At 42.0% G+C, this 26,513-nt stretch overlaps 2 protein-coding genes across 2 annotated transcripts in view; both read right to left on the reverse strand.

The window, feature by feature from the left end:
• Nucleotides 1–26,513, reverse strand: part of LOC307023593 (rho GTPase-activating protein 21-B-like) — a 234,573-nt gene that overhangs the window by 126,872 nt on the left and 81,188 nt on the right. The gene's annotated exons all lie outside the window — the stretch shown is intronic.
• On the reverse strand, nucleotides 8,885–11,637 carry LOC307025375 (E3 SUMO-protein ligase ZBED1-like). Its single transcript, XM_079660007.1, has 2 exons — nucleotides 10,134–11,637; nucleotides 8,885–9,940 (listed from the first exon to the last, which is right to left on the reverse strand). The coding sequence occupies exons 1-2, from the start codon at nucleotides 10,569–10,571 to the stop codon at nucleotides 9,407–9,409; spliced, it is 972 nt and encodes a 323-aa protein (XP_079516133.1). The 5' UTR covers nucleotides 10,572–11,637; the 3' UTR covers nucleotides 8,885–9,406.

Raw genomic sequence — 26,513 nt, forward strand, 5'->3', positions numbered from 1 at the left:
CACACACAATTTCCACACTTGTGTTAGCCCCGAACATCCTGTATGTAATATAAATGTGTAGGGGGGGTTTACAGTGGGTGGTCATTGAAAATGTGTTCTGATATATGTTCTTCACAGATATTTAGCAAACGCCATTGAGTGTGAGTTTGAAAAAATAATGTATCATATCATTTTTCTTCAGATAAATAATGAAACACTATACAAGGGTTAATATTAATTAATGTTTGTATGGAAAATTCTGTTTATTTTTTCAATAGCTTCTCTGTCATGTGACCGAATGTCACTCTCAATTTTGTTTTAACAGCTTCTCTGTCATGTGACATAGAAGCCCAGGGATGTGGGTTTGGCTGGACAGGAAGGAAAGAACGAGGGCATATGGAGTGGAGACCATCACGTTTGCCAAAGCAAGCCCATTTAGCAGTGTTCCTCCATGGCTTTTCTTGTTAAAATGCAATAAAAAGAGGTGTGTTCAACAAATGCGTGCTCTAGCGTGGATTTGCTTCACATTCACTCGATCGGGAAGCTGTCGATTTATTAAAAAGAAAAATGTTCTTGTGTAATTGAAAAGTCATTTGTTGATGGTCCCTCAGCGAATGCCTCGTTTCGCGGAGAAGATCTCCCCGTCGTAATACAGCCAGCAGCAGGGGTAACTGACGCTGCTGGCGGGTCCGCGTATGTCCGTCGAATATCCAATCTAAAACTAAATTCACCGCGGTGTATTTGCAATGAGACAAAAGCCATGTTCAAAGAATATAATTTGTGTCGTCATTTTGAGACGGACCACCAGCAGCAATATGCCACCATGGACAGGGAACCGAGGCTTCAGAAAGTCACGGAGCTAAAAAAAGGCAGGCAACAACAGCAACATATGTTTCATAGGGCCAAATCTTTAACAGATGGAGTATAGGCAAGTTTCATCATAGCAGAGGAAATCGCTATATATGAGAAGCCATTCACCGAGGGGGACTTTCTAAAAAACTGTATGCTTAAAGTTTGTGACATTGTCTGCCCCGCCAATAAACAATACTTTGCCAATGTCAGTCTGACAAGAAATACCATAGCCAGCCGTGTAGATGAGCTTTCTGACGATTTGCAATCACAGCTCAAAGATAAAGCAACATATTTTGTAAACTACTCAATTGCTGTGGATGAAAGTACGGATATATCAGACACGGCTCAGCTGGCGATTTACATCTGCGGAGTGGATGCACAGTTGTCTGTTACTGAGGAGCTTTTGGACTTAAAACCGATGCACGGAACAACCGCTGGCCAGGATATTTTCAAAAAGGTGGATGAGTGCATCAGTGGAACCGGCTTACCATGGAATAAACTTGTGGGGCTGACGACCGATGGGGCGCCTGCTGTGGGCAAAGGAGTGGATTGGTAGCAAAGGTGCGAGAGAAGATGAAGGAGACGGGAGGAGAGCTGACTGCTTACCACTGCATTATTCATCAGGAGGCCCTGTGTGGAAAAGTGCTTGGTATGGAACATGTCATGACAGTGGTTACGAAAAAGGTGAATTTCATCCGAGCACGGGGCTTGAACCACCGCCAGTTCAGGGAACTTTTAGAGGAGAGAAATCCAGAGTATGAAGATGTGGCATACAACACAGAGGTACGCTGGTTAAGCCGTGGATAGGTGTTGCACAGATTTTATGAGGTGCGCGAGGATATTGCTAGTTTCATGGCTATGAAGGGGAAAGCTGTCCCTGAGCTGGCCGATGAAAAGTGGATACATGACTTGGCTTTTATGTGTGACATATAATGCACTGAATGTGAAACTGCAGGGACGCAAACAGCTGATCACGGACATGCGCGATGATGCAGTGAAAGCCTTTCGGACAAAACTGCGCTTGTGGGAGAACCAAATGCAGCAGGGAAACTATGTCCACTTCCCGACCTGTTGCAGAAAACATCAACACTGCTTTCCCGAATGCGAGATGCGCAGAAAAACTGAAAACACTCAAAGCCGAATTCGAAAGGTGATTTTCCGACTTTGAGACCGAGAAATTCAGGTTTTACATTTTTACAAATGCATTTTCAGTTGATGTGGAAAGCGCCCCAGCTAACTTACAGTTAGAACTAATAGAACTATAATGCAATGGGCCACTAAAGGCCAAGTTTGACTCTGTTGGGGCAGGTGAGTTTGCTACATTCATCCCAAGCACAATGCCACAGCTCCGCCTTCTGTGTGCCCGTGTCCTGAGCATGTTCGGGAGCACATATTTGCAGTGGCGACTGGTCATTAGGGCCACTAGTGTCAGAAGAAAATATTACAAATAATGATTCCAACAAAATGCAAAAAATAAATAAAATATATCTAAAATATATTTTAAGACCATGTTTAATCATCTGATTCGTCTGCACATTGCTGTTTTAGTCTGTTTTCTTCTAACAGTGTCTACAGTGTGTGCCTATTGAGCTGTTTAGAGCCGTGTGGGACAAAACCCGATCATGCCCCTGCCTCTCACTGTTTAAGTCAGTGGTTCTCAAACTTTTTCTGTCAGGCCCCCCCTTTGGAGATAAAAAAAGTCGGGGCCCCCCCAACACAAATAGTCAGGCTCAGTGGCGGCGCCAGAGATTTATTTTGGGGGTGCTGTGGGGTAGCTTGACGTTTCATAGAGGGTGCTCAAACATTTAGGGTTAACCATTAATGTACCGGTCGCTAAAGTGGAATTTTCTACTGCAACACTCCCCACGCATATACACAATGTACCAGCGACTGTAACAATGAAGGCTCGGTAATCAGCTCACGGCATATAGGAAATATAGTAAGCAGTGGTAAAGTGCTGTTTTTATAGGTGGTGTTTGGACCTCACATAGGGGGGTCCGGGGGCAAGCTCCCTCGGGAAGATTTATTTTTAAATATTGAATTTAAAATTATCAATCTGGTGCACTTTGAGAGCAAAATTAAGAGATCTATGGATACATCTCTCAACACCCATATGAAACAGAACTGTGAACAGATTTACTTTTTCTTTATGGATATTTTACAAATCGCCCTTTTAAACTTTATTCTTCTTTTACTGTCATATAGTATTTCATACCTGTTTTTCCTTTATTCTCTTATTTTTGTATAACTATAATGATCATATAAACGTGTGCCTCAGAAATAATTGTTTACATTAATCGTGACCAAAAAGTTTGAGACCCACTGAGATAACTTAGACTAAAGTTAACTATCTAAACACTCAGAGAATCCTTTAGTTCACTGAGTCTCTCAGTCTGACAGGAGAGGACTCTCCTCCACATTGTTGTTGAAAAAACTCCTTATAGGCTATCCGTTAGTGTAGCTCGCTAGCACCAGAAGCTAACAACAACGATCTCCGGTACCGGTGCGCTCTCTCTCTCTCGCTCGCGCACACACACAAAATGGCTCGTTCCACACACACACAGAGCCGAGCTTTAATGAAACACAGTGATCCAGACGTAATAGTACTGTACTGTATCATATTATTTTCTAATCAATCATTTTTAAAATTATGATTTTTTTTTAAATCTTTTTTTTGTTTTTGTTGTCATAACAATTTTTCCTCCTGGTCTCTCGCTCTCCCTGTCATGCCTCTGCGCCCCCCACTTTGAGAACCACTGGTCTACATGAACGGTGACTGTAAAAACTACACTGCGCATGCTCAGAGTATTGTCCTATTTAATGTGTGTGGCAAAAAAATAATGACCATAGGGGCACTGAGCTGCCATCCCCACCATACGTCATCTCACATAATTCAGAGCTGATTGGCTGTAAGTACATGTGCCGCGAAAAGTGTGGTGTGTAAAGAGGAGAGGAGAGGCGTCCTAAAACCCGGAAGTAAGCTGCGCATGGGTTCCCTCCACAAAAAAGCAATGAGATGTCTCCATAGGATTTTAGAAAATAGCTCAAAATAAGATCTCTGGGAAACTTAGCTGTTAGATAAATGCACGTTTTGTTCAGCCGGATAATATCCACATGTCTACCCTACTTTTTTAATTTTCGAATCATAAATCTATCGATTAGATTTATGATAGACTTTTGAAACTACAAGAAGATAAGGAGGACTTTTACACAAAGGAAATAGAGATTTTTGTCCAGAAGGATAGGCAAATGGACTTCATCTTCAAGTCAAGGTAAGACCGCAATTTGATTGAAAATCGGATCTTACTAAGAGAGAACAATCCAATATTTAAATGATAAAATTACATTTTTTGGGTATCCTTTTGTTGAACTGTTTAAAATTAATCGAAGCATCAGACAAAAAAAGCTTTTGAAAGTAATATTATATTTTGATTTAGGTCAAAATATAATATTTGTAAACCTGTCAGTGCCAGTGCCTCACAAGCCATGAACCTCAGTGCAGAAGCTTATAGACATCTAAGTTTTTTGTGCCCCACCAATTTTGTACATATAAAAACGCCACTGGTCGCAGGCGTATGTCTCCTCTTGGGTGGATCCACCGGAGAACATCAGTGCGCACTCCACCAGAGGAATTTAATCCTCTACGGGTTTGCACAGAGAAATGTCAGTGGAAGACATTTGCACTGCTGCATCTTGGTCTTCCCCCTGTTCGTTTATTCAATTGTATTTGAGGGATGTCTCCCATTCCTCTCTGACACACCCTGTACTGAGTGTCCTGTCAGAGTGAGTGGCGTCAGGGATCCAGCTGTGCGCCTCTCTCCTGCCTCTCGGCATCCAGAGAGCGGCCCTTGTTCCCCCTCTTTTATCGCTGGACAAAGTGTGACATTCGTCTCTACTTTTAACAGCGGCAGGGTTGTATTGTTCCCAGCCTTCGTAATGGAGAATATTCCTGTTTATGCTATATTCCAGGGACTGTGATGCGCCATTCGCATGGCGCAATAGGCATGGCGCAATAGGCATGGGTTATTATTGAGTAGGTGTGTCTGTGCTTCTGGTACCACTGGGCGCAGACTACATCATGCTTCGCCCTTAATCCAATAGCAATAGCCTTAGAGGGCGAAGCCTATACGAACTGAGGTTACACTTGTAGTCACCTCGCAGGTGGGCGTGGAATTACCCAATAGTGACAGCCTTAGAGGGCTACTCCTATACTCATAGAAGCTGGAGTTACAGTGGGTAACCTCAGTTGTGTGTGTGTGTGTGTGTGTGTGTGTGTGTGTGTGTGTGTGTGTGTGTGTGTGTGTGTGTGTCTGTGTGTAGGTGTGTGTGCCAGGTTTGATTCATATGGGGGGATGGGCACATACAGATGTAGCACCTAATTTCGGACGTCTCTATCGCACTGGGGCCGTGATCGGCATGGAGTCGATCCTCGCAGAAAGGAAAACCCCAAGCATGACTTGACACACCCCCTTGATGAATTATAATGAAACCAGCTGCAATGGATCATGGACCCGCCAGGGGGAGCAGTGATTAAAAAACTGCCACACTGGAACTCATGTGATATAAACAGCTATAGTGGATCTTTGTTCAGATCCATATCTCACGGATAGGATCATATTCTGTGCTAAATAAAAGACATGTAATCATTTACAAAACATCACCATGTTTTTATTTAACAAAATAATGTTGTTTAACCCACGTTGGCGTACTACAACTTCAAAAGCAATCGGTTGGTTTTTTCATCAGGAAATCCAGCCCTGCTCAAACAAACGATTTTTAACCATCATCCTCACGATCATTTAATGTATCATATGTTCGCCGAATTTACATGAAAGCACGAACAAATATGAATTTGCTGTTCTCAACTTCATTAAAACTTTATTAACGTGCCTAAACTCAGTAATTCACTAAAAAGAGGTTTATTTGTAATGGAGCCTCGTCATCTCACCATGGGCAAACAAGAATATTTACAGTGTTAATAGTTTACTGTATTATTATTGTTTAATATTACTGCTATAACAATCACACATTGAGTTCATTGTTGTGCAATGATAAAAACATTTTTTTTTAAATAGTCTGAATGAAACTCGGCAGCTCTCAGGTGATCAGCTGATCAGCGGGGGCTGTGTGTGACTCTTTGTTTACACACCTAATGGGCCATCAGCTGTGATCTCCCAACCCCCCTGTGATCTCTCTTCTCCAGGAGAAAAGTTTAACTGTAGATTTGTGTTTGCATATTTATGCTGTCGCAGTTCTTGTTTTTTCTATCGCGCATTGCCGGTATGAAAGGGTCTGTGCCGGAAATATCAAACATTTAATAAAAGTGAAAAACAATGAACAAGACTTAACGTATTCATAATAATTAATTATGTTTATTCCGTTTTGGATGTATGCTTTTTTGCTTTGTTTAGAGCAGTGATCTTCTCTTCCTCGCCGCAGACAGCTGAGCACGGTCAGACCGGACCATGGCTGTGTAAAGGAAGAAGGGTGCCTAGTTCCCCCTCGACACATAGACTGATTCTTTTTTTTGTCCATGTCCGATTGGCTTAGAGCAGGGCTATTCAATTGGTGGCCCGCAGGCCAAATCCGGGGTGATATTTACTGGCCCTTTGGGTATAATGTTAAAAAGTAATCACATTTAGATTTTATTTTTGTTCAGATTTTTTTCTTTTGGGCCAGAGTGCCTTTATTCCAGAGAGGGTGTTAAATTGAGAGATAGAGGGGACGACATTGCCTGAAAACTTTGGCGGGCTCGGGTTTCGAACCCACCTAGCTACTGTAGTGACAACTCCTGTCATTTATTGCATCTCTGCGTGAATGATTAGATCATTTCAGCTAAATTAAATCACATTAAATGATGTTGATGGTTAAATTAGCTTCACATAGGCCTACTGAGTTCTGAACTTGCCATTGAGATCTATAAAGGCCTTGGGATTATGTTGTTTGATTTAATTAAACACAATATATGCACTCCACTATGCTGTTGTAGTATTTACTGTATCTGAAGCTCTTAATATGATTGCTCATATTTCAAGCCATCTTTTTCCCGGCCCCTTGCTTTGGATCATTTTCACCAACTGGCCCCCATTCCAAACTAATTGAATAGCCCTGGTTTAGAGCTTTCGCGACTGCAAACATTTTGAAACAATCATTGACCACGTACCGTTCACCACCCCCCACCCCCGACAGCTCCCTTAAAGGTAGTAGGGTAGGTAACCACTTCAGAAACACTTTTTGTTATATTCCATGGAATGCTCTTAACATCCTGATAGCAATAATGATAATACATTAAAGGCTTTGACAATAACTACATTAAAAAAAAAAAGTCATCTGTGGAAGCCGTGGTGCTGTAATAAGCCGGCCCGGCTAAAATAACTGGATGGCCTACCTGCCTGTCAGCCTTCCATCTCGTGCACACACTTATCTCGTGCCCTCATTGGTCATGTGCACATTTGTGTGTGTTAGTGCACTCAAGCTGGTCTTTCCATTCTTACCTACCACCTTTAAGGTGGTCAACGTAGGGCTGTGACTCTCTTTCTTTCAAATCTAGTAATGGCCCATTGGAATGTGACAAAACTCTCCCATCCCCCCTCTGTTCTCCAGCAGGGGTCTGAAAGGGTCTCTGGAAATATCAAACATTTAATTAAAGTTTTAAAAACAGTGACAGGATCCAAAATCAGAGGTGGAAGAAGTATTCAGATTATTTACCTAGGTAAAAATAAGTGTTAGAAGTAAATGTTCTGCATTCAAAATGATCAATTGCCCAAGTGAAAAGTATTATCATGTGAAAGTAAAATGAAGCATTATGTTATTAGTATTAAATACTTATAAGTATTTTTACAAGTTATATTTAGAAATACTCCGTTGTAATTATTGATGAATAAATGTGTTCATCCATTCAATGTGGCATCTGCTATAATGGGGTTAATGTATAATATTACTTAATAGTACAACACAATATAATACATGATCATTTATAAGTTGATTTACTTCGATCTACTGTAATGTGTTAAAACACCACAACAATATTACAAAAATTATACTGCATATTAAAGCAAACTATTGTAAAGGTAAAAGTATGAACATAAAAAATAAAGAAGTGTAAACATTTACATTATTATTATGATTATTTAATATATAAAGACTATATATTATTGAATTACAATTAAGATAATAAGATTAGATATACTTTAGTTGAACTATAATATTGATGTTTTTTCGTTATAGTAGCCTGTGAATACCATAGCAAATAAGTGTTTAAATGCTCTTCAGCAAACACAACTGCAGAGCTGCAAACATTACGGTCCGTCCACACGGCGGCGTGCGTTGAAGCTTCAACGCAGCTTCCCATTCACTTTGAATGGGGTGACGTCACGCTTTGCCGAACTGCATTGTGGTTCCGTCGCGGCGCTTTGCCTCCGTTGCTTGCTTCAAAAGTTGAGAAAAGTTCAACTTTTCAAGCTTCGACGGAAGCGTCAGCCAATCAAATCATATGCCAGTACAAGCTCTAGCCAATCAAACCACGTGCTTGTGTGTCCGGGGCGGGAGATTCATGTGATTGGTTGTTGGTCGAGCTTCAGACACGCCCGCCGGCAAGCTTCAACGCACACTGCCATGTGGACGCTGCGTTATAGTCATTGCTTTCTGACGGACTTGACCCTTTTACTCTTCAGGTTGCAAAGGGAAAATTAGTAGCAGTCTACTCATGGATGTCTACTGCCATATATTCAGTTCACTTTCTCCTACTTCCTGTACCCGGTTTCCTGTCTAACCTTCAGTACACATTTTACAAATATATAAATGTGCAAATATGAAACATATGGTAAATGGACTGTACTTATATAGCGCTTTATCCAGTCTTTAAGACCCCTCAAAGCGTTTACATACTACATGTCATTCACCCATTCACACTAGGGATGCAAATTATCGATTAATTCATTAATCATTAGTTGATTGACCTTATCGATCGATTAACGATTAACTGATATAAACGGCTTTTTTCCTGAGAATGTAAATTTCTCACTGTATCGATAGTGTCTTTAACATAAAAAGCTAAATATTGCTTATTTACTGAATAAAAATGCATGCTATATTGCACAATTGATGTTTTATTGTACCAGTTAGGATAATGTGCAGATAATGGCATTTATGTAGTTTAACAAAATAAATTAAGCACAGAAAATTCAAATACATAAAAAAATAATTGTGCACTGGCTCACCTGTCGCATGTGAAACATTAAGCAAAATAAAATTAATTTTAAATAGAAATCTAAACAATATGGGTAGGCCTAGCCTACACAATATTAAGCCAACACATTATAATCTGGTTAACTACATATGTAAAACTTGAAACATTAGCAGCAGCATTTATAATCCCCTTTGGTCTGAGAAAGGTAACAGTAAGATAACTAGCCCTGGAAACTTCAAATATATTCTGAACACAACTTAAATCATCCCTGAGGAAGGTGACAGTAACATTAGAGGGCGACCCTTAGAACAGTCAAATGAAGATATAGGCTACCTCTCCTGAAACAAAAATATTCCTGTCTCAATGTGTTTTGAATAGGCTCCTGACCTAGACCCCTCTATTTTTGTTCAAGAAAATAAGCATATTAACGTGGTCAGGAGTAAGTCGTGTGCGCAGCCTGTTTACAGTCAGGCCAGCTGCTGAGAATACACGTTCTGATGGGACAGACGTGCCCGGTATGCACAGATATCGTCGTGCCACATTTGCCAGCCTCGGAAATCTTCCTTCATTGACTTTCCACCATTCTGTGGGACTGGAATCAAGGAGTGGTGAGGCATCCTTCAGAAACATGTCCACTTCCTCTTTAATGTCATTGTTGCTGCTGGTGGTATATTTTTCACCCAGTAGAAGAGTCATAGCAGAAGTGTGTCTCTGAAGTGTAGCTCCCTGGACTGGCACATCATCTCCAGTGGTGCCTTCATTTGTTGATGTGGAGTCCACATGTTCTTCCATAGCCAGTTCAAGCAGTTTGGTATTAGCTGAGATCCTGCTTGCTGGGCTTAGAAATCCCAGGTGCTTATGCCGTGGGTCCAGCATCGTTGCTATCATTGGTGTTGTTGATGTGAGGTCTTCAGACTCAACCTGTTAAAATTAAATAAAGGAGAAAGCTAGCATTAGAGTTTTATTTAATAAGGTTTGACATGACAAGGGTACAACTGCATAAAAACGCAGTTTACACTGTGACAATGTGTTGGTGATAAGTGATTCACCCCATAATCTGTTATATAGCTCAAATGTGATCGAAGAGTTTAATTAATTAATGGCCATAGCTTACCTTCATCCGTTCCCCCAACGAAGTGCGCACTTTAGATTTGAATTCCGCCACTCTGTTGCTGTCTCCATTTGCCATCTTGAGATGCGTGTTAATCAGACTAAATGTGATGGGGTACGTGTTGGATATGGATACCTCCGTCTCTGCTGACATTACAGTAGTTGCACATTGGAGAGCCTCTAGTGCTGGCGCTATGTCCTCCATAAGCTGCCAGAAGTCGTCTCTCAATTCCAGCGTCCTCGCATCTGAAAGCTTGGTCTCTGAGCGGTGTGTTAGCACAGCACACACGGCCCATCGCTGTTCTACGAGTCTGCCAAACATCGCATGTACAGAGTTCCACCTGGTCTTACAGGACTGAATGAGCCGATGAGCTGGTAGCTGCATTTGTCTTTGTTTTGCTTCTAGCGCTTTCGTTGACACCAGCAGCAGCGAATCCGTCATTGATGGCCAGATTTAAAGTATGAGCAAAGCAACACACTGATTTCCAACTGACTCGTGCGGGGTTGTTTGCTGAAACAATGTTCCGAGCGTTGTCGTGCACACAGGCTACTACACGGCCGGTGAGTCCCCATGACTCCACAGCCTGGTTCAGTTTGGCAGCTAAATTATCAGCTGTATGTCTCTCGGATAAGCTCTCCGTAAGAAGGACTGCCGACTTTACCTGCCAGTCGTTTTCAATATAGTGGCAAGTAATCGTGATGTAGCTTTCTGTAGTCAGTGCTGTCCAACAATCCGTCGTCAGAGCCACATTAGCCGCGGACAAACATGTTTTTAGCTTAGCCTTCTTAATTTCGTAGCGTGCTTCCAAGTTGGAAGTCACGGTCGCTCGCGAAGGGAGGTTATATCCTGGCTCCATGAATTGTATCAGCTCCCGAAATCCCTCGGCCTCGGTGGTGCTAATTGGCATTATATCTCTTTCAATCATCCCGCAAATTCTCTGAGTAATGCCGTCTGCTTTTCTTTGGTCGCATACTCGCCTTCCCAGCACAGCAGCAATTGTAGGTTGTGAAGGCGACGGAATGGCTAACGTTACATGCAAGTTGTTCAGGTGGTATCTTAACGAACTTGTAGAGCTGTTGTATTTAAATGTAGCACCGCAAAGTTTGCATTGTGCGTCTTTTTCATCGTTAATTAATCTAAAATGCTCCCACACTCCACTCCGTTTTGACCGCCTCATCATTGTTTGTTTTAGTTTTTTTGCCGCCTCCAGTTTGTGACAGGTCTAGCTCTAGCGGCTCGCGAGAATCTCGGGTCACGTTCAAGTACGTCCTGTGGGAAACGGTCTTAGATTACAATGTTCAATTAGTCACAATTAATTTAATTTAATCGAGTAAATTCTTTTCGACAATTAATCGATAGTCGATTAACCGTTAACATCCCTAATTCACACCCATTCATACAGAGCAGTGTACCTTACTCTATAGGACCTAACATTCATACACATTCACACACCGTTGGCCATGCCATCGGGAGCAACTCAGGGTTAAGTATCTCGCCCAAGGATACATCGACATGTTGACTGCATGGGCTGGGATCGAACCCACAACCTTCTGGTTGAAAGACGACCGCACTCCCTCGCAGCCACAGTCGCCCTTGACATACAGGTCAATATCACCTTGCTATTGGTAGCTGAACTGTCAATACCCCAAAACATATTCTTAGATATAAATACCTAATTTTGAGTTATTGTGACACAATTAACACTTATAGTTTCATGTATTGTTATTATAGTAGAATTACTATTCTTGTGGTACTACTGCCTTATTAGGCCCATATTGAGCAGAGCATATTAAGACCAAAACTCATGTACAATAACTTCCTTACTTGCAATAAATAAGGACTAATTAGAGGGTTATTGAGGAAAAACTCTCAACTAATGGCTTATTACTTGTAGAATATGGTCATGCAGATAAGGCATTAATAAGTGTTTTATAATGACTAATAAAGAACCAATATACAGGACTGTCTCAGAAAATTAGAATATTGTGATAAAGTTCTTTATTTTCTGTAATGCAATTAAAAAAACAAAAATGTCATACATTCTGGATTCATTACAAATCAACTGAAATATTGCAAGCCTTTTATTATTTTAATATTGCTGATTATGGCATACAGCTTAAGAAAACTCAAATATCCTATCTCTAAATATTAGAATATCATGAAAAAGTATACTAGTAGGGTGTTCAACGAATCACTTGAATCGTCTAATTAACTCGAAACACCTGCAAGGGTTTCCTGAGCCTTGAAAAACACTCAGCTTGGTTCAGTAAACTAAATCACAAGTATGGGGAAGACTGCTGATCTGACTGCTGTCCAGAGGAGCGTCATTGACACCCTCCATCAGGAGGGTAAGACACAAAAAGAAATTTCTCAAAGAGCAAGCTGTTCACAGAGTGCAGTTTCAAAGCACATCCACAAAAAGTCTGTTGGAAGGGGGAAATGTGGCAGGAAACGCTGCACAACCAAGAGAGATGACCGCAGCCTTAACAGCATTGTGAAGAAGAGTCGCTTCCAGAATTTGGGGGAGCTTCAAAGACAGTGGACTGAAGCTGGAGTCCAGGTATCAAAAGTCACTGTTCACAGACGTGTCCGGGAAATGGGCTACAATAGCCGTATTCCCATGGTCAAGCCACTTCTGAACTCAAGACATTGGAAGAGGCGTCTGACTTGGGCTAAGGAAAAGAAGCACTGGACAGTTGCACAGTGGTCCAAAGTCCTCTTTTCAGACGAAAGCAAGTTTTGTATTTCATTTGGAAGTCAAGGCGCCAGAGTCTGGAGAAAGGCTGGAGAGGAGCAAAATCCAAGTTGCTTGAAATCCAGTGTGAAGTTCCCACAGTCAGCGATGGTTTGGGGAGCCATGTCAGCTGCTGGTGTTGGTCCACTGTGTTTCATCAAGCCCAGAGTAAATGCAGCTGTGTACCAAGAGATTTTAGAGCACTACATGCTTCCGTCTGCTGAAAAGCTCTATGGAGATGAGGAATTCATTTTCCAGCATGATCTGGCACCTGCCCACAGTGCCAAAACCACCAGTAACTGGTGTACTGACCATGGCATTACTGTCCTCGATTGGCCTGCAAATTCGCCTGACCTGAACCCCATAGAGAATATGTGGGGTATTGTGAAGAAGAAGCTGAAAGACACCAGACCCAACAATGCTAATGAGCTAAAGGCCGCTATTGAAGCATCCTGGGCATCCATAACACCTCAGCAATGCCACAGGCTGATTGCCTCCATGCCACGCCGCATTGATGCAGTAATCCGTGCAAAAGGATTCCCAACCAAGTACTGAGTGCATTAATGGACATTTTCAAATGTTTGATTGTGTTTTGCTGTTATAAATCTTTTTTTTTTACTTGGTCTGAGGAACTATTCTAATTTTTTGAGATAGGATTTTTGAGTTTTCTTAAGCTGTATGCCATAATCAGCAATATTAAAATAATAAAAGGCTTGCAATATTTCAGTTGATTTGTAATGAATCCAGAATGTATGACATTTTTGTTTTTTTAATTGCATTACAGAAAATAAAGAACTTTATCACAATATTCTAATTTTCTGAGACAGTCCTGTACTGCTAATATGCATGTTAATTAACAACTAGTTGATGGTTAATTTATGTACCTTAATATAAGTGTTTCCTTGAATAATAATTAACCTTAACCTACAAGTTCAACCTGACACACATATACATGCTCAGAGCGAGAGAGTGGGACCCATATACAGTCATGCGCACTAGTCCGCAGAGTCCGCTACTCTTCTCCACGTAAAGTTACACACTCATTCAGATGAAAACACTGTTCTGACAGTGTACGCACCCTAACATTACACTATTATATTATACTGTATTATACCAAGCATTATAGCACTATACTGTGAACACTCATCATTCCCCATTATGTTCTAATAATGAGCATTTCTTCAAGAAAAGTTCTCCTACAACATTCCCCCCTTTGTGACTTGACAGTCACACTATACCCCTATACTTCAAATAACTTGACTAAAACGGCAAGGAAACGATAAGTCCTCAGATAACAGGTTCTAAACATGTGCCTCTGACGGTACACAGAGTACATGGCCTACATGGATTCTTCCTGTACTAAAACTAAAACAAACAAACAATAAAACACACATTTGTGGTAGGTGGTATAATATGTGGTAGAATACATTTAAATGCATTTTCTATTCTATGTGGGCTTTTTCCTGCTAAAAATATTTTACAGTAAGTAAGCAACAAATCTAAACAACGTCTGCATCGGTTACAAAACAAAAAAATCACTCATAGCAAGATATGTAAATATCTGGTATATAGCTAGTTTCATACAATCATATAGTCACTACTCATTGTTGTCTATAATGTAATCATATATAATAATCAGCAACAATCATAACTTCATTCAAATTCTAACCTCCTTCGTACAGGTAATCCGTAGTGACCTGGAGCTGTTAACCTTTTAACCTTAGCTTTACAATCTTTCTTGAATAACATCATCATTTTATAAGTATACAGCACATCTATTGTTTGGTGTTGAGAAACCTTTCATGATTATACGACACATCTATTTATCAGGTGTTAAGAAACCTTCTTATTCCGTTATTCAATCCATGAGCCCATGGCGAATTCTCCTTCATCATTTTACATTCTTCCCTATATATAATGTTATCCTTCAGTCCATTCAATGCAGATATTAGAAGACCCTGTTGGGTCAGTCAGATTAAATGAGTCCAAAGTCAATCATATGGTGACACCTGAGCCATCTGAGTTCCACCTCAGGCACGAGCTGTTCAAGGACAAGGCCTGAAGCTCGCTTACGCGCTTTGCTGAGGTAATGGCAAGAAGGAAAGCAGTCTTGGCTGAGAGCCACCTCGCTTCTGCCTGTGACAAGGGTTGAAAGGGAGGCGAGCATAGTGCTGGAGGAAAATCTCGGACTAGGCTAGTCGAAAAAGTCCGCACGTCCCTCCCAACATTATAACTTATTAACTTTCTTCGTGATTATTCAATTCTAATGGGTTCTGAAGAAATCGCTGGAGGCAGTCAGAGTTTGGTGCTGTTGAACAAACGTTGTACTCGCACCTTTATAGCGAACCTTCTCGTCCCTTATTGGTTGACCTTGTTGAAGGACAACAAACCACCTCCCAGTTTCTTTGTCAGCAACTTTTTCTGCAGACGTTTGCATTTACCTACACTTCCGCACATGTGACCGTAACTATTTCTGCAGACGTTTGCATTTATACACATGCCTTGGAGGCGTTCTGTCACATTTGACCGCTTCTTGAACTTCACTAAAGTTCACTATCAAGTGAGGGGAGTTTTACCACTGTTCTCTTTCCCAGTTGTAACCTCGCATCTCATTCGCTTCAGGCAATGTGAATAATAATTAACCTTAACCTACAAGTGGCCCCTTCGTTCAACCTGACACACATATACAGTACATGCTCAGAGCGAGAGTGGGACCCATATACAGACAAGCTGAGGCAGCTGTCAGCTTTCCCAGGAGAAAAATAATGTATGCCAGGGACCTGCCCCTTCGGAAGGGGAGAAGAAGTTGGAAGATCCAGGCACTGTGCAGATGGACAGGCCCGCATAGTGACTGTGTCCAGAGCCACACCAATGAAGGTTAGGCGCTGAGAGGGGTTCAGACAACTCTTCCCCATGTTCACCTTGAGGCCTAGCCGGGCGACATGAGAGAGAAGGAGAGCCGTGTCCTGGGTCGACTGCAACCGGGATGGTGCACAGATCAAACAGTCGTCTAAGTATCGCAGAATCTTCATACCCTGAGACTGCAGGGGCGAGAGGGCTGCAGCGACACACCTGGTGAACACCCGTGGGAAGAGGGAGAGTCCAAATGGGAGCACCCTGAACTGGAAATGACGGCCACTGAAGGAAAAGCGAAGACACTGCCTGTGATGAGGCACAATAGTTACATGAAAGTAAGCATCTTTCAAGTCGACGGACATGAACCATTCCCCCCTGGCAACGGTACGAAGAACGTCCGCTGTTCTCAGCAAATGAAAAGGTAAGATCTTTAGGAACTTTTTGAGTCCTCTCAGATCGAGGATTGGGCAAAGTCCACTGCCGTCCTTCCTTACTAGGTAGAGTAGAAGCCCCTGGGTTGTGAGATGGGGTCCACAGGCTCGATTGCACCCTTGGCAAGGAGGACTGACAGCTCCTGGTTTAGGGCAAATTATTTTGCCGGGTCGCTTATGATGGTGATTTTGACCCGGCTGACAAGGTCATCGCCATCCTCTGGTTGAAAAGGAGCCATACAGGTGTTACAGCCTGGAGAGTTAAACATAGCGACAGCACCAACGAAAACTCGTTAATTAATTGCTGCTGGCACCTTAAGTCAGTCTGAGCGAGAGCACTCCGCTGACTGTAAATAACTGGACCAGGAAACAATATATGCAGTGAGAGGGGAGTGAGGGCACTTCCTACACTAGCACAATAGGCGTGAGCGTGAGCGTGAGCGTGAGCGTGAGCGTGAGCGCTCTGCCAACTGGGGTAAGAAAAAACAAGTCAGTTAACAGTATATATGGACTGGAGGATGGAACGGGTAATGAACCAATTGTGTGCAGTGAGAGGGGAGCGAGGACACTCTCTTCACTAGCGCAGTAGCGAGTTAGTTTTGAGCGAGAGCACTAAGCTAACTTGGGGATGGAGCAATTATCTATAAGCTTGAGTATAGATAACACACATTAGCTCAGGTATGCTCAAGAATGGCAGCGATCTCACCGACTGACGTGCAGGAGCGTCCGCTCTTTACTGGTCCGGAGCTCCTGGGAGTCCGAGCGGTGAACACCGCGGTCCCCTCCCTTGGGAGGGGGACAGCTCATCGCAGCCTTTGGAGGGCGAGCGTTTTAGCCTGCAGCTCCGATCGAGACGATCACAAGGCGCGATGAGCTAGAATAATCGAAATTTTAATAGGCTAGCTTGGCTTCTACTCATAAAGTAGTAACCTGTGCAGCGAGAAGATGAAAAAGGACTGAACTCGTTGACAACACCGGAACTTATGCCTTCCGGGGTCATACGAGTTCACACGTGACTTTGTTGACATAAATATTCGACCTGTGTGTGTGCGAGACAGAAGATATCCAGTGCTATGCACTGCCTCTGGCGGTCAGTAAGGATGAAATAGAACTCCTTGAGACCCTTGCTTGCTGCACTAATGCTGGAATGACCTTATAGAAGTTGGCAACAGTAAACACACGCTGGAGGTAGTTGTGATGTGCAGTGCATCTATCGCAGGCCGCTGAGAACAGATCGTTGATATAGATGCGGTTCTGATCACTGAAACACAGCGAGCTGATTGTTTTACCGGAAACAACAAAATCAATTATCAATCAATATTTGGAGTCAATGCTGGCAAAATAATCAATAAAGGACTTGAAAATCCATTTGGAAACATAGCTAAGGCTGAAAAAGCCTGTAACTGCCTTTATTTGGTCATTCATGCACAATTCCTCCATGTTTGTCTTTTTTTATTATTCAAATATTACTTCAGATGAAAGGGTCGGGATTATTGGGAAATACTGTATCCGATCTTCCATCACAGGGGATTAGCAGCAGTTGTTTCTGCCAAAACAAAGGGTTTCAAAAAATGCTAACACCAACAATCAGTGCGTAGGACACAGCAGCACTGGGGCCTTTATTCTGACTGAGCTCCAATAAAAACAAGGCTGCTGGGGATTTACTCCAGACTGTGTGTAGGAAAGTGATGATCGTCAGGATGTGGAGGGAGGAGGGTGACCTGTGTGTGTGTGTGTGTGTGTGTGTGTGTGTGTGTGTGTGTGTGTGTGTGTGTGTGTGTGTGTGTGTGTGTGTGTGTGTGTGTGTGTGTGTGTGTGTGTGTGTGTGTGTGTGTGTGTGTGTGTGTGTGTGTGTGTGTGCGCATATGGGGGGTGCTGCAGGAAGGCACTAATCTGGCCTTGTTCTAAAAAAGGGTTTCATCCCCACTGCAGGGGGCCTGTGGAAACCCTACATCCACATCGTCCCATCAGCCCCCAGTGGCCCTCCTCATGCATCCTGACCTCTAACACACCTCCCCCTCAGTTAAACATCTGTCCTTCTTACTACACATTTTACAGTTACACACTTCATTTTACTAGAAACCTACAATATAGGGAAGCACTATTTAGTCTACACAATTATATATTTTACTGTCAATATGTACATATTTTACTTTTTAATTCAGTTGTATTTCCTATTTTGAGATGTTTATATTTTATGTTTGTTTATTTCCCACTCTTTTTCACTTTCAAATGATGTGCAATGCTGCTGTGACGAAAATAAATCCCAAATTGGGATCAATAAAGAAAATATAATCTAATTTAAATACAAAATCATCAGAGATCAATAAACAAAACAAATATTACAAATGTGTTTCCGAAAGGGTTCTGGACCTCAAGTGAAGTAACTCCTACTCTTCTTCCCAATAAGTAATAATACAAAACATGTTTGAACTTTTACCTTACCTAAATGAAGGACAATAACATTGCCACAGTGGCTGTTACTGACTCAGGGAACTGGCCACAGGATTTACATTTCCTTCAAAGTAGTAAAATATATCATAGTACACTGAACAAAAATATAAATGCAACACTTTTGTTTTTGCTCCCATATTTCTTGAGATCAACTCAAAGATCTAAAACATTTCGTATATACACAAAATAACCATTTGTCTCAAATATTGTTCACAAATCTGAAAAAATCTGTGATAGTGTGCACTTCTCCTTTGCCGAGATAATCCATCCCACCTCACAGGTGTTGCATATCAAGATGCTGATGAGACAGCATGATTATTGCACAGGTGTGCCTTAGGCTGGCCACAATAAAAGGCCACTCGGAAACGTGCAGTTTTGCTTTATTGGGGGGGTCCGAAAACCAGTCAGTATTTGGTGTGACCACCATTTGCCTCACGCAGTGCGACACATCTCCTTCGCATAGAGTTGATCAGGTTGTTGATTGTGGCCTGTGGAATGTTGGTCCACTCCTCTTCAATGGCTGTGCGAAGTTGCTGGATATTGGCAGGAACTGGAACACGCTGTCGTATACGCCAATCCAGAGCATCCCAAACATGCTCAATGGGTGACATGTTAGGGTTAGGGTTTAACCCCTAACCTCTAACCCTAACCCTAACATGTCACTCTGGATGCTCTGGATCGGCGTATACGACAGCGTGTTCCAGTGGATGGATTATCTCGGCAAAGGAGAAGTGCTCACTATCACAGATTTTTTCAGATTTGTGAACAATATTTGAGAGAAATGGTTATTTTGTGTATATAGCAAATGTTTTAGATCTTTGAGTTCATCTCATGAAAAATGGGAGCGAAAAAAAAAGTGTTGCATTTATATTTTTGTTCAGTGTTTAGAGCAGGGATCACCAACTACATTTGTCCAAGGGCCAAAATGTATCCAATAGACAGTATCGTGGGCCAACGATTTTTATATAGCCCAGAAGGGGGGGGGGGGGGGGGGGGGGGGGGTGCTAGTGGAGCACGCTCAGGTACTGCGGACCGCATAAAGCTTAGCAGACTCTTCACGCTAACGAAGGATCACTTCTAGGCAGGGTTGGGAGGGTTACTTTGTAAATGTAATCAGTTACGGAATACTGAATACATGCTCTGAAAGTAATCAGAATACAGTTACAGTTACGTGTCTTAAAAATGACGTATTCAGACAGATTACTTTTAGAATACTTTTGGAATACTTTCTTTTTCCATAACAGATGGGTATGTTTTGGTGCACAGGAGACACTTATTTTACTGTTTTAATGGCTTATCAAGAACTCAAACACAACATCTTGGTGTCATTCTGGACAGCTCCCTCTCATTTGCACCCCACATGTCCTTGGGTGCTTTGAAAGGCGTCCCTAAATAGAATGAATTATCATTATTATTTATTATCTGAAACGATGTAATAACTTTTAAAACTTTTTTCAGTCACTTGCTCCATGCATTCAGCAGCAGCAGGCCATTCACTTTGATTTGATCCCGTCATGAAATGTCATCATTTCGACAATAAATAAATGCTACATAAATGTTATCTTGCACATTTTATCCAACCATCTCCGTTTCTAACTACTTTCAATATATTTTAAAAGAGATCTCTCTCTCTCTCATCTGCGTGCGGGGGTGTTGCCTCACAGACACGCTGCATCTCTCTCTCGCTCAGACATAATGCAGCGCTGTGCAGTGTGCACACAGTTCTGCCGGTAATGAATATTACATTTTGTGAGGAAACTTTTCCACCAATAATTCCAATAAGTATTCCAAAAATGTATTCACTTCAGGTTTACGAAAGTAACTGTAATCATATTACTCGTTTTTCAAATGTAACGCCAGCTCAATACAGTTAGCCTACTTGATTTTTGTATTCTGATTACGTAACACCGTTACATGTATTCCGTTACAACCCAACCTTGCTTCTAGGCTACTGTCCTGCAGCTCCTGCCTCTCTGTTGGACTCTGTCGCAGCGGGGCTACTGCTGTGGTGCGGAGCCAAGCGGCAAACTCTGGGGAAGAGCCGGGAAGCCACTGCGGAAGTGCCTCAAACTGCAGTTCATCTAGTGGCCAGTAGGAGCAGTCTGCAGAAGGGAGCAATTTCCATAGACCCCAATGTTAAAATGCCCAACTTTAGAGCAGAATTAAACATGTTTACATCGTGGTTCAAAAAACCTTATTCTCTGTATAGTTATATCCCCCCTTCATGAATATGGATTGGGGGGGTGAATTTTTTCTCAAGTCATCTGTTTAATTAATATTAAGCCTTAAAGCATTTGCATACATTAGGGCGTGGTCACTTTGATGGACATGTACATGCCTGCCTCACTCTCAGCTAACAGCAACTTGCAGTAGGGCCTGGCTCATTTCGCGGCATCTGCAGGCAGTGGCAAGTACTTCCGGCTTCTGCCACAGAGGCCGCTACTCCGTGGTATCTGTGGCAAGTATATACCACAGACGTGGTATCTGTGGCAAGTATATGCCACAGATGCCACAACTTGCCGTGGCAAGTATATGCCACAACCATGCCACAACTTGCCGTGGCAAGTAAATGCCACAAGTTAAGAGAAGGTTTATGGTAGCTGCCACTCGCCTTCCGTGGCAAATGCTGATATTTAAACCCGTATTTATCGCGTAAAATGTCGCTGTTTTGGCATGACTTTATCGGACTGATCTGTACACAAGACTGATGATCTGTTACTGATGGTCCGATCTCTATTTTTCAAAAAGATTAAACATTATATGTTCTATAGATTTTACTTGGAGAACGTGGTTTGTTAAAATAAATAAACGAGCTATTTTTATGATAATACTCAAGATATATTATTAGTAAGTTGACATAAAGATCTAACATTGTTGACCAGAGGTGGGAAATAGGCTAACTTGTATACTCAAGTAGCCTACTGTACTTGTGATTTAGAAATAGCCTACTTGTGCTTTAGTTGAGTATGTAAATGGTATGTTACGTAGTAGGCTTACCCCACGACTCAGCGTTCTGTCAAGAACTCGAACAATATAAATTGTTCGCCAGTTTCAAAACGCAATAAAAGGGTGGATAAAAAAGCATGCATTGTGTCTTGATTTTTAATATACTGTCATGATTGTCTTAACGGAATAACATGGTTTGATTAGATTCACTGATATCAATATCTAATAAGAATAATCTGAAGCATTTAAATAAAAATGTTCAACCAGAATTAAAATATTAAAGAACAAAACAGATACACTGACATTAATCTGTTTATTAACAACGAAAATAATACAAATTAAGTGCATATGCCTGGATTTAAAATAACACATTTATACATGTTTACAATCAAATATAACTGTCCTTTGCCTCATTTATAAAATATAAATCTTAGCATCTCACTAGCAGTGGCAACTGCAATCAGTAACAGCTGCCCTAAGTCTGTAGCCAAGTCTAATAAAACCATTGTACACGTTGCTGTGTCAATACAGATATTTATTTTTTAATTATTTGTCTTTACTAGTAACAATACACCTGGTTATCGTAGCAAGCAGTGGAAACTCCCCTCAAGAAGCGACAATTGCCAAGGGCTTGCGTTGCAACGCTCACTTGCCAATATTTCTTTTTTTATTACAATATAGGCCTATGTTTAGCCTACTATCATAGATATAGCACGTTTGTTTATTTTAGCAAACCACGTAGGCTATTCCAAGTAAAATTGAATATAAATGATAATGTATTATCTTTTTGAAAAATAGAGATCGCACATCAGTCCTGTGTACAGATCAGTCCGATAAAGTCATGCCTAAACAGCGACATTTTACACGATACATACGAGTTTAAATATCAGCATTTGCCACGGAAGGCGAGTGGCAGCTACAGTAAAACTTCTCTTAACTCTGGCGTATTGTGGCAACTCCCATTCAGCATGCGCAAATGCCACGGCAAGTTGTGGCATATGCTTGCCACGGCAAGTTGTGGCATCTGTGGCATTTACTTGCCACGGCAAGTTGTGGCGTATACTTGCCACGGCAAGTTGTGGCATCTGTGGCATATACTTGCCACAGATGCCACAGAGTAGTGGCCTCTGTGGGAGATGTCACAAATGCCAAGGCACATGCCACGGCGAGTAGTGGCAACACTCATTGTGTTCTAGTATGATAAATAAAATAACATTGTACCTTGAAAATCAATGCATTCGTTCATTTGACACGTTGGTGGTTTTAGGTAGGCTATACAGCGACCCCTGGCGGTTCTAGTGTGAAGTAAAAGTAGAAGTAGCCAACCTAAATGTTGGAATACTCTGTTACAAGTAAAAGTCATGCATTAAAATGTTACTCAAGTAAAAGCGCAAAATGATTAGCATAACAATATACTTAAAGTGCATATTACATGTTTTCATTATAATGATTGATCATGAAAGTGTTCTCAAAGCTGGTAAAGGTGCAGCTAGTTTTAATGACTTTGTATGCTGTAGTAGGGTATCTTGTGAATTTACTCCAGGAATAACTATAAAGTCTGATTTAAGACTTGATTATATGTATCATCATTAATCAGAATCTGTAGTAAGTAACTAAAGGTAGCGTATTAAATAAATGTAGGGGAGTAGGCTACAATTAATGCATGCTTTTTTATCCACCCTTTTATTGCGTTTTGAAACTGGCGAACAATTTATTTATATTGTTCGAGTTCTTGACAGAACGCTCAGTCGTGGGGTAAGCCTACTACGTAACATACCATTTACATACTCAACTAAAGTACAAGTAGGCTATTTCTAAATCACAAGTACAGTAGCCTACTTGAGTATACAAGTTAGCCTATTTCCCACCTCTGGTCAACAATGTTAGATCTTTATGTCAACTTACTAATAATATATCTTGAGCATTATCATAAAAATAACACGTTTATTTATTTTAACAAACCACGTTCTCCAAGTAAAATCTATAGAACATATAATGTTTAATCTTTTTGAAATATATTATCGGACCATCAGTAACAGATCATCAGTCTTGTGTACAGATCAGTCCGATAAAGTCATGCCAAAACAGCGACATTTTACGCGATAAATACGGGTTTAAATATCAGCATTTGCCACGGAAGGCGAGTGGCAGCTACCGTAACCTTCTCTTAACTCTTAACTTGTGGTATTTACTTGCCACGGCAAGTTGTGGCATATACTTGCCACGGCAAGTTGTTGCATATCTAAGTTGTGGCATATACTTGCCACGGCAAGTTGTGGCATGTTTTTGGCATATACTTGCCACGGCAAGTTGTGGCATCTGTGGCATACATTGCCACAGATACCACATCTGTGGCATATACTTGCCACAGATACCACGGAGTAGCGGCCTCCGTGGCAGATGCCGGAAGTACTTGCCAATGCCCGCAGATGCCACGAAATGCCCTTGCTGTCTCTCGCAACTTGTCCACTCTGCTAGGCTACAACCATAGAGGCTATAACGTTATATAGTTGTAGTTACTGTACGTGACCCTTTAGCTTTAGCCGTGTTCGTGGTGATTGTGCCTTTTAGGGAATATTGTTACAAATACCAGACAATTAAAATGTTGTGCTGTGCACTTGAATGTACTAAAAGAACTTCCAAGAAGTCTAAAATGATAATATTATACATGTCCCGTTCGCAGGTGTTTGTTTGCTTGGTAGCTTAGCTTGTTACTTATTAGCCAGCTAAGGACGTAACCCTTTATACTATATGCATTTTAGTTTATGATTCAGCCTTGGGTAAGACGTTTATAGTCTATGGCTATGACGCCCATAATGCTAAACGGGAGCAAATGTTAATAGGGGACCCAATTATCCCAGTGGTGGCCGCCGGAGCTAACGGAGCCGCAGGGGGCTTGCTCCAGCGGACGTCCCGGAGCTAGCCCAGTGAGGCTCCTTTAGGTCCGGGCGGTGGAGTCCGTCTTTTCTTAACGTGTGAATGACAAGCATTAAGAACAACAAAACATAGCTAATTCTCTTGCGGATTATCTCATTTGATTATGAATGTAACGTTTATATAGGGGAACTACACTGTTAGCAGTAACTTGGTATGCACGTATTTCATGTTAGCTTAGCTTCTTAGCCTGAGCTAGCTCTGTTTACTTCCAGTTCGGAGGCAGCAGGTCCCGCCTCGGCTCTGCCTCTTTGCCCTTATTTGGAGCAGGCGGTATTAGACTCTGACGTCGCTGTCAAGCTGTTAGTGGCCGACTCCGCCTACTAAGGGCTTCTCGGCAACTCTGCAGAATCCTATGGGTGACGTCACGGACACTACGTCCATTTATATACACAGTCTATGTGCGGAGCGCATTAACCAGACTCTTCACAACGAAGGATCAATTCTTCTTCAAGGCAGGGAAGGTTTCGCAGTACGCAGTCTACTGACCCGCAGCTGCTGCCTCTCTGTTGATCTCCGGTACTGCACCTTACTCACGAGACGTTGTAAAAAAAAAAAAAATGGGTGGGAGGCGAACGCAGTAACCACTCCGCCAACGCCACAGTCACCCCCGTCGTGCGGGCCGGATGAGAATGTCTGGCGGGATTTGGCCCGCGGGCCGCCAGTTGGTGGTCACTGCTTTAGAGCAAGGCTCCGTTTTCCAGGAGCCTTGGACCCTGCATCAGTGTCACCCACCTCAGCAGGAACACCCTGACATCTCTGCACACAAATGACAAGTTTCATTAAAGTGAAGTCAAGTGGTCAAAACACTCTGAAAGTGGGAGAGACCCAGAGATGTGTCCCATCTCTTACAAAGAGATGTCAAGCACTTTTTAAAGTATGTGAAGTGACACATACTATGTTAAAAAAGAAACTCAATCATTTGCCTAAACTGCAGAAAAATATCTCATCTTTGAATGAGTTGTCATATTTGGCACCCTGTCACAAGATTTCTGGGTAGGTACAATATGTAACATTTCCACATCATCTGACTGACATACATGTTGTATGTTGTACATTTTGTTGGGTTCCGTACCAAACTTTTCAACCAGGCCCGGTTCCAGAACAAAATGACTCGGGGTGCATCTGAGATTAGAGAGGGTGCAGTGGTAAAGTGCTGAGTGGACCTAACATCCTCTAGGGGGGTCCTCACCTTCTCTAGGGGGGTCCGGGGGCATGCTCCCCCGGGAAGACTTTTTTTTAAATATTGAAGTTAAAAGCATCAATCTGGTGCACTTTGAGAGCAACATTAAGAGATCTATGGATCTATGTGCTCTTTGTTTGATTCATGCCTTCCCAGTCCCTTATCACGTATAAGAGCATGGCGCCAGTTGTTGTAGCCAGTTGTGGTGAAGGCATCTGACTTACTTGAACCGAAATGTCTACATGCATAGCAGAAGATGGCATCTTTTTGACATGAATATTCCAGCCAATCTTTGTTTTGAAACCATGAGCTGCAAAATGAGCGCCTTACCCCACTGTACAGGCGAGTTGGGTACTTTTTAAAATATACCTGCAGACCAGTGGCGGTTCTACGGGGTGGCACGGGGTGGCAGCTGCCACCTCAGAAAAATGCCTTGCCACCCCAGCTGCCACCCCATTTGGCAGCTTTGTTTTGAAAGAAAAGTTGTGGCTCATCGGACATTTATGAGAGAAAATCTTTAATGTCCGAGTGCAAGTGAATGCAGCACAAGACGCGAACCTTGTAACACCTCCCCCCCCCTGGCGCGAGCTTGGAAATCTGATTGGCGGCGATTTCATTTGAACGGGAGGACAGCGCAAAACGAGAAGCATTTCGGATACAAGTAGACAGAAGGAATGAGGTATTTGCGGTCGGGGTATGGCTGGGGTAGGCTACAGCCATACCAATAAATGGCTTAGCCCCACCATGAACAATGATATTAAAGTAAGCAAAATAAAGTCTGCCAACTCGCGGAGTAATATGCACAGACAGCAGTTAGTAAGATTGATTTCAGTAGCCACTTGTCT

This window comes from Notothenia rossii, assembly GCF_949606895.1.
Source record: "Notothenia rossii genome assembly, chromosome: 11".
Lineage (NCBI taxonomy): Eukaryota > Metazoa > Chordata > Actinopteri > Perciformes > Nototheniidae > Notothenia > Notothenia rossii.

Coding starts and splice junctions, on each gene's coding strand:
- LOC307025375 (XM_079660007.1), bottom strand. CDS start 10,571: ATGACGGATTCGCTGCTGCTGGTGTCAACGAAAGCGCTAGAAGCAAAA. Junction 9,941..10,133: donor CGTTGGGGGAACGGATGAAG/GTAAGCTATGGC, acceptor TAATTTTAACAG/GTTGAGTCTGAAGACCTCAC.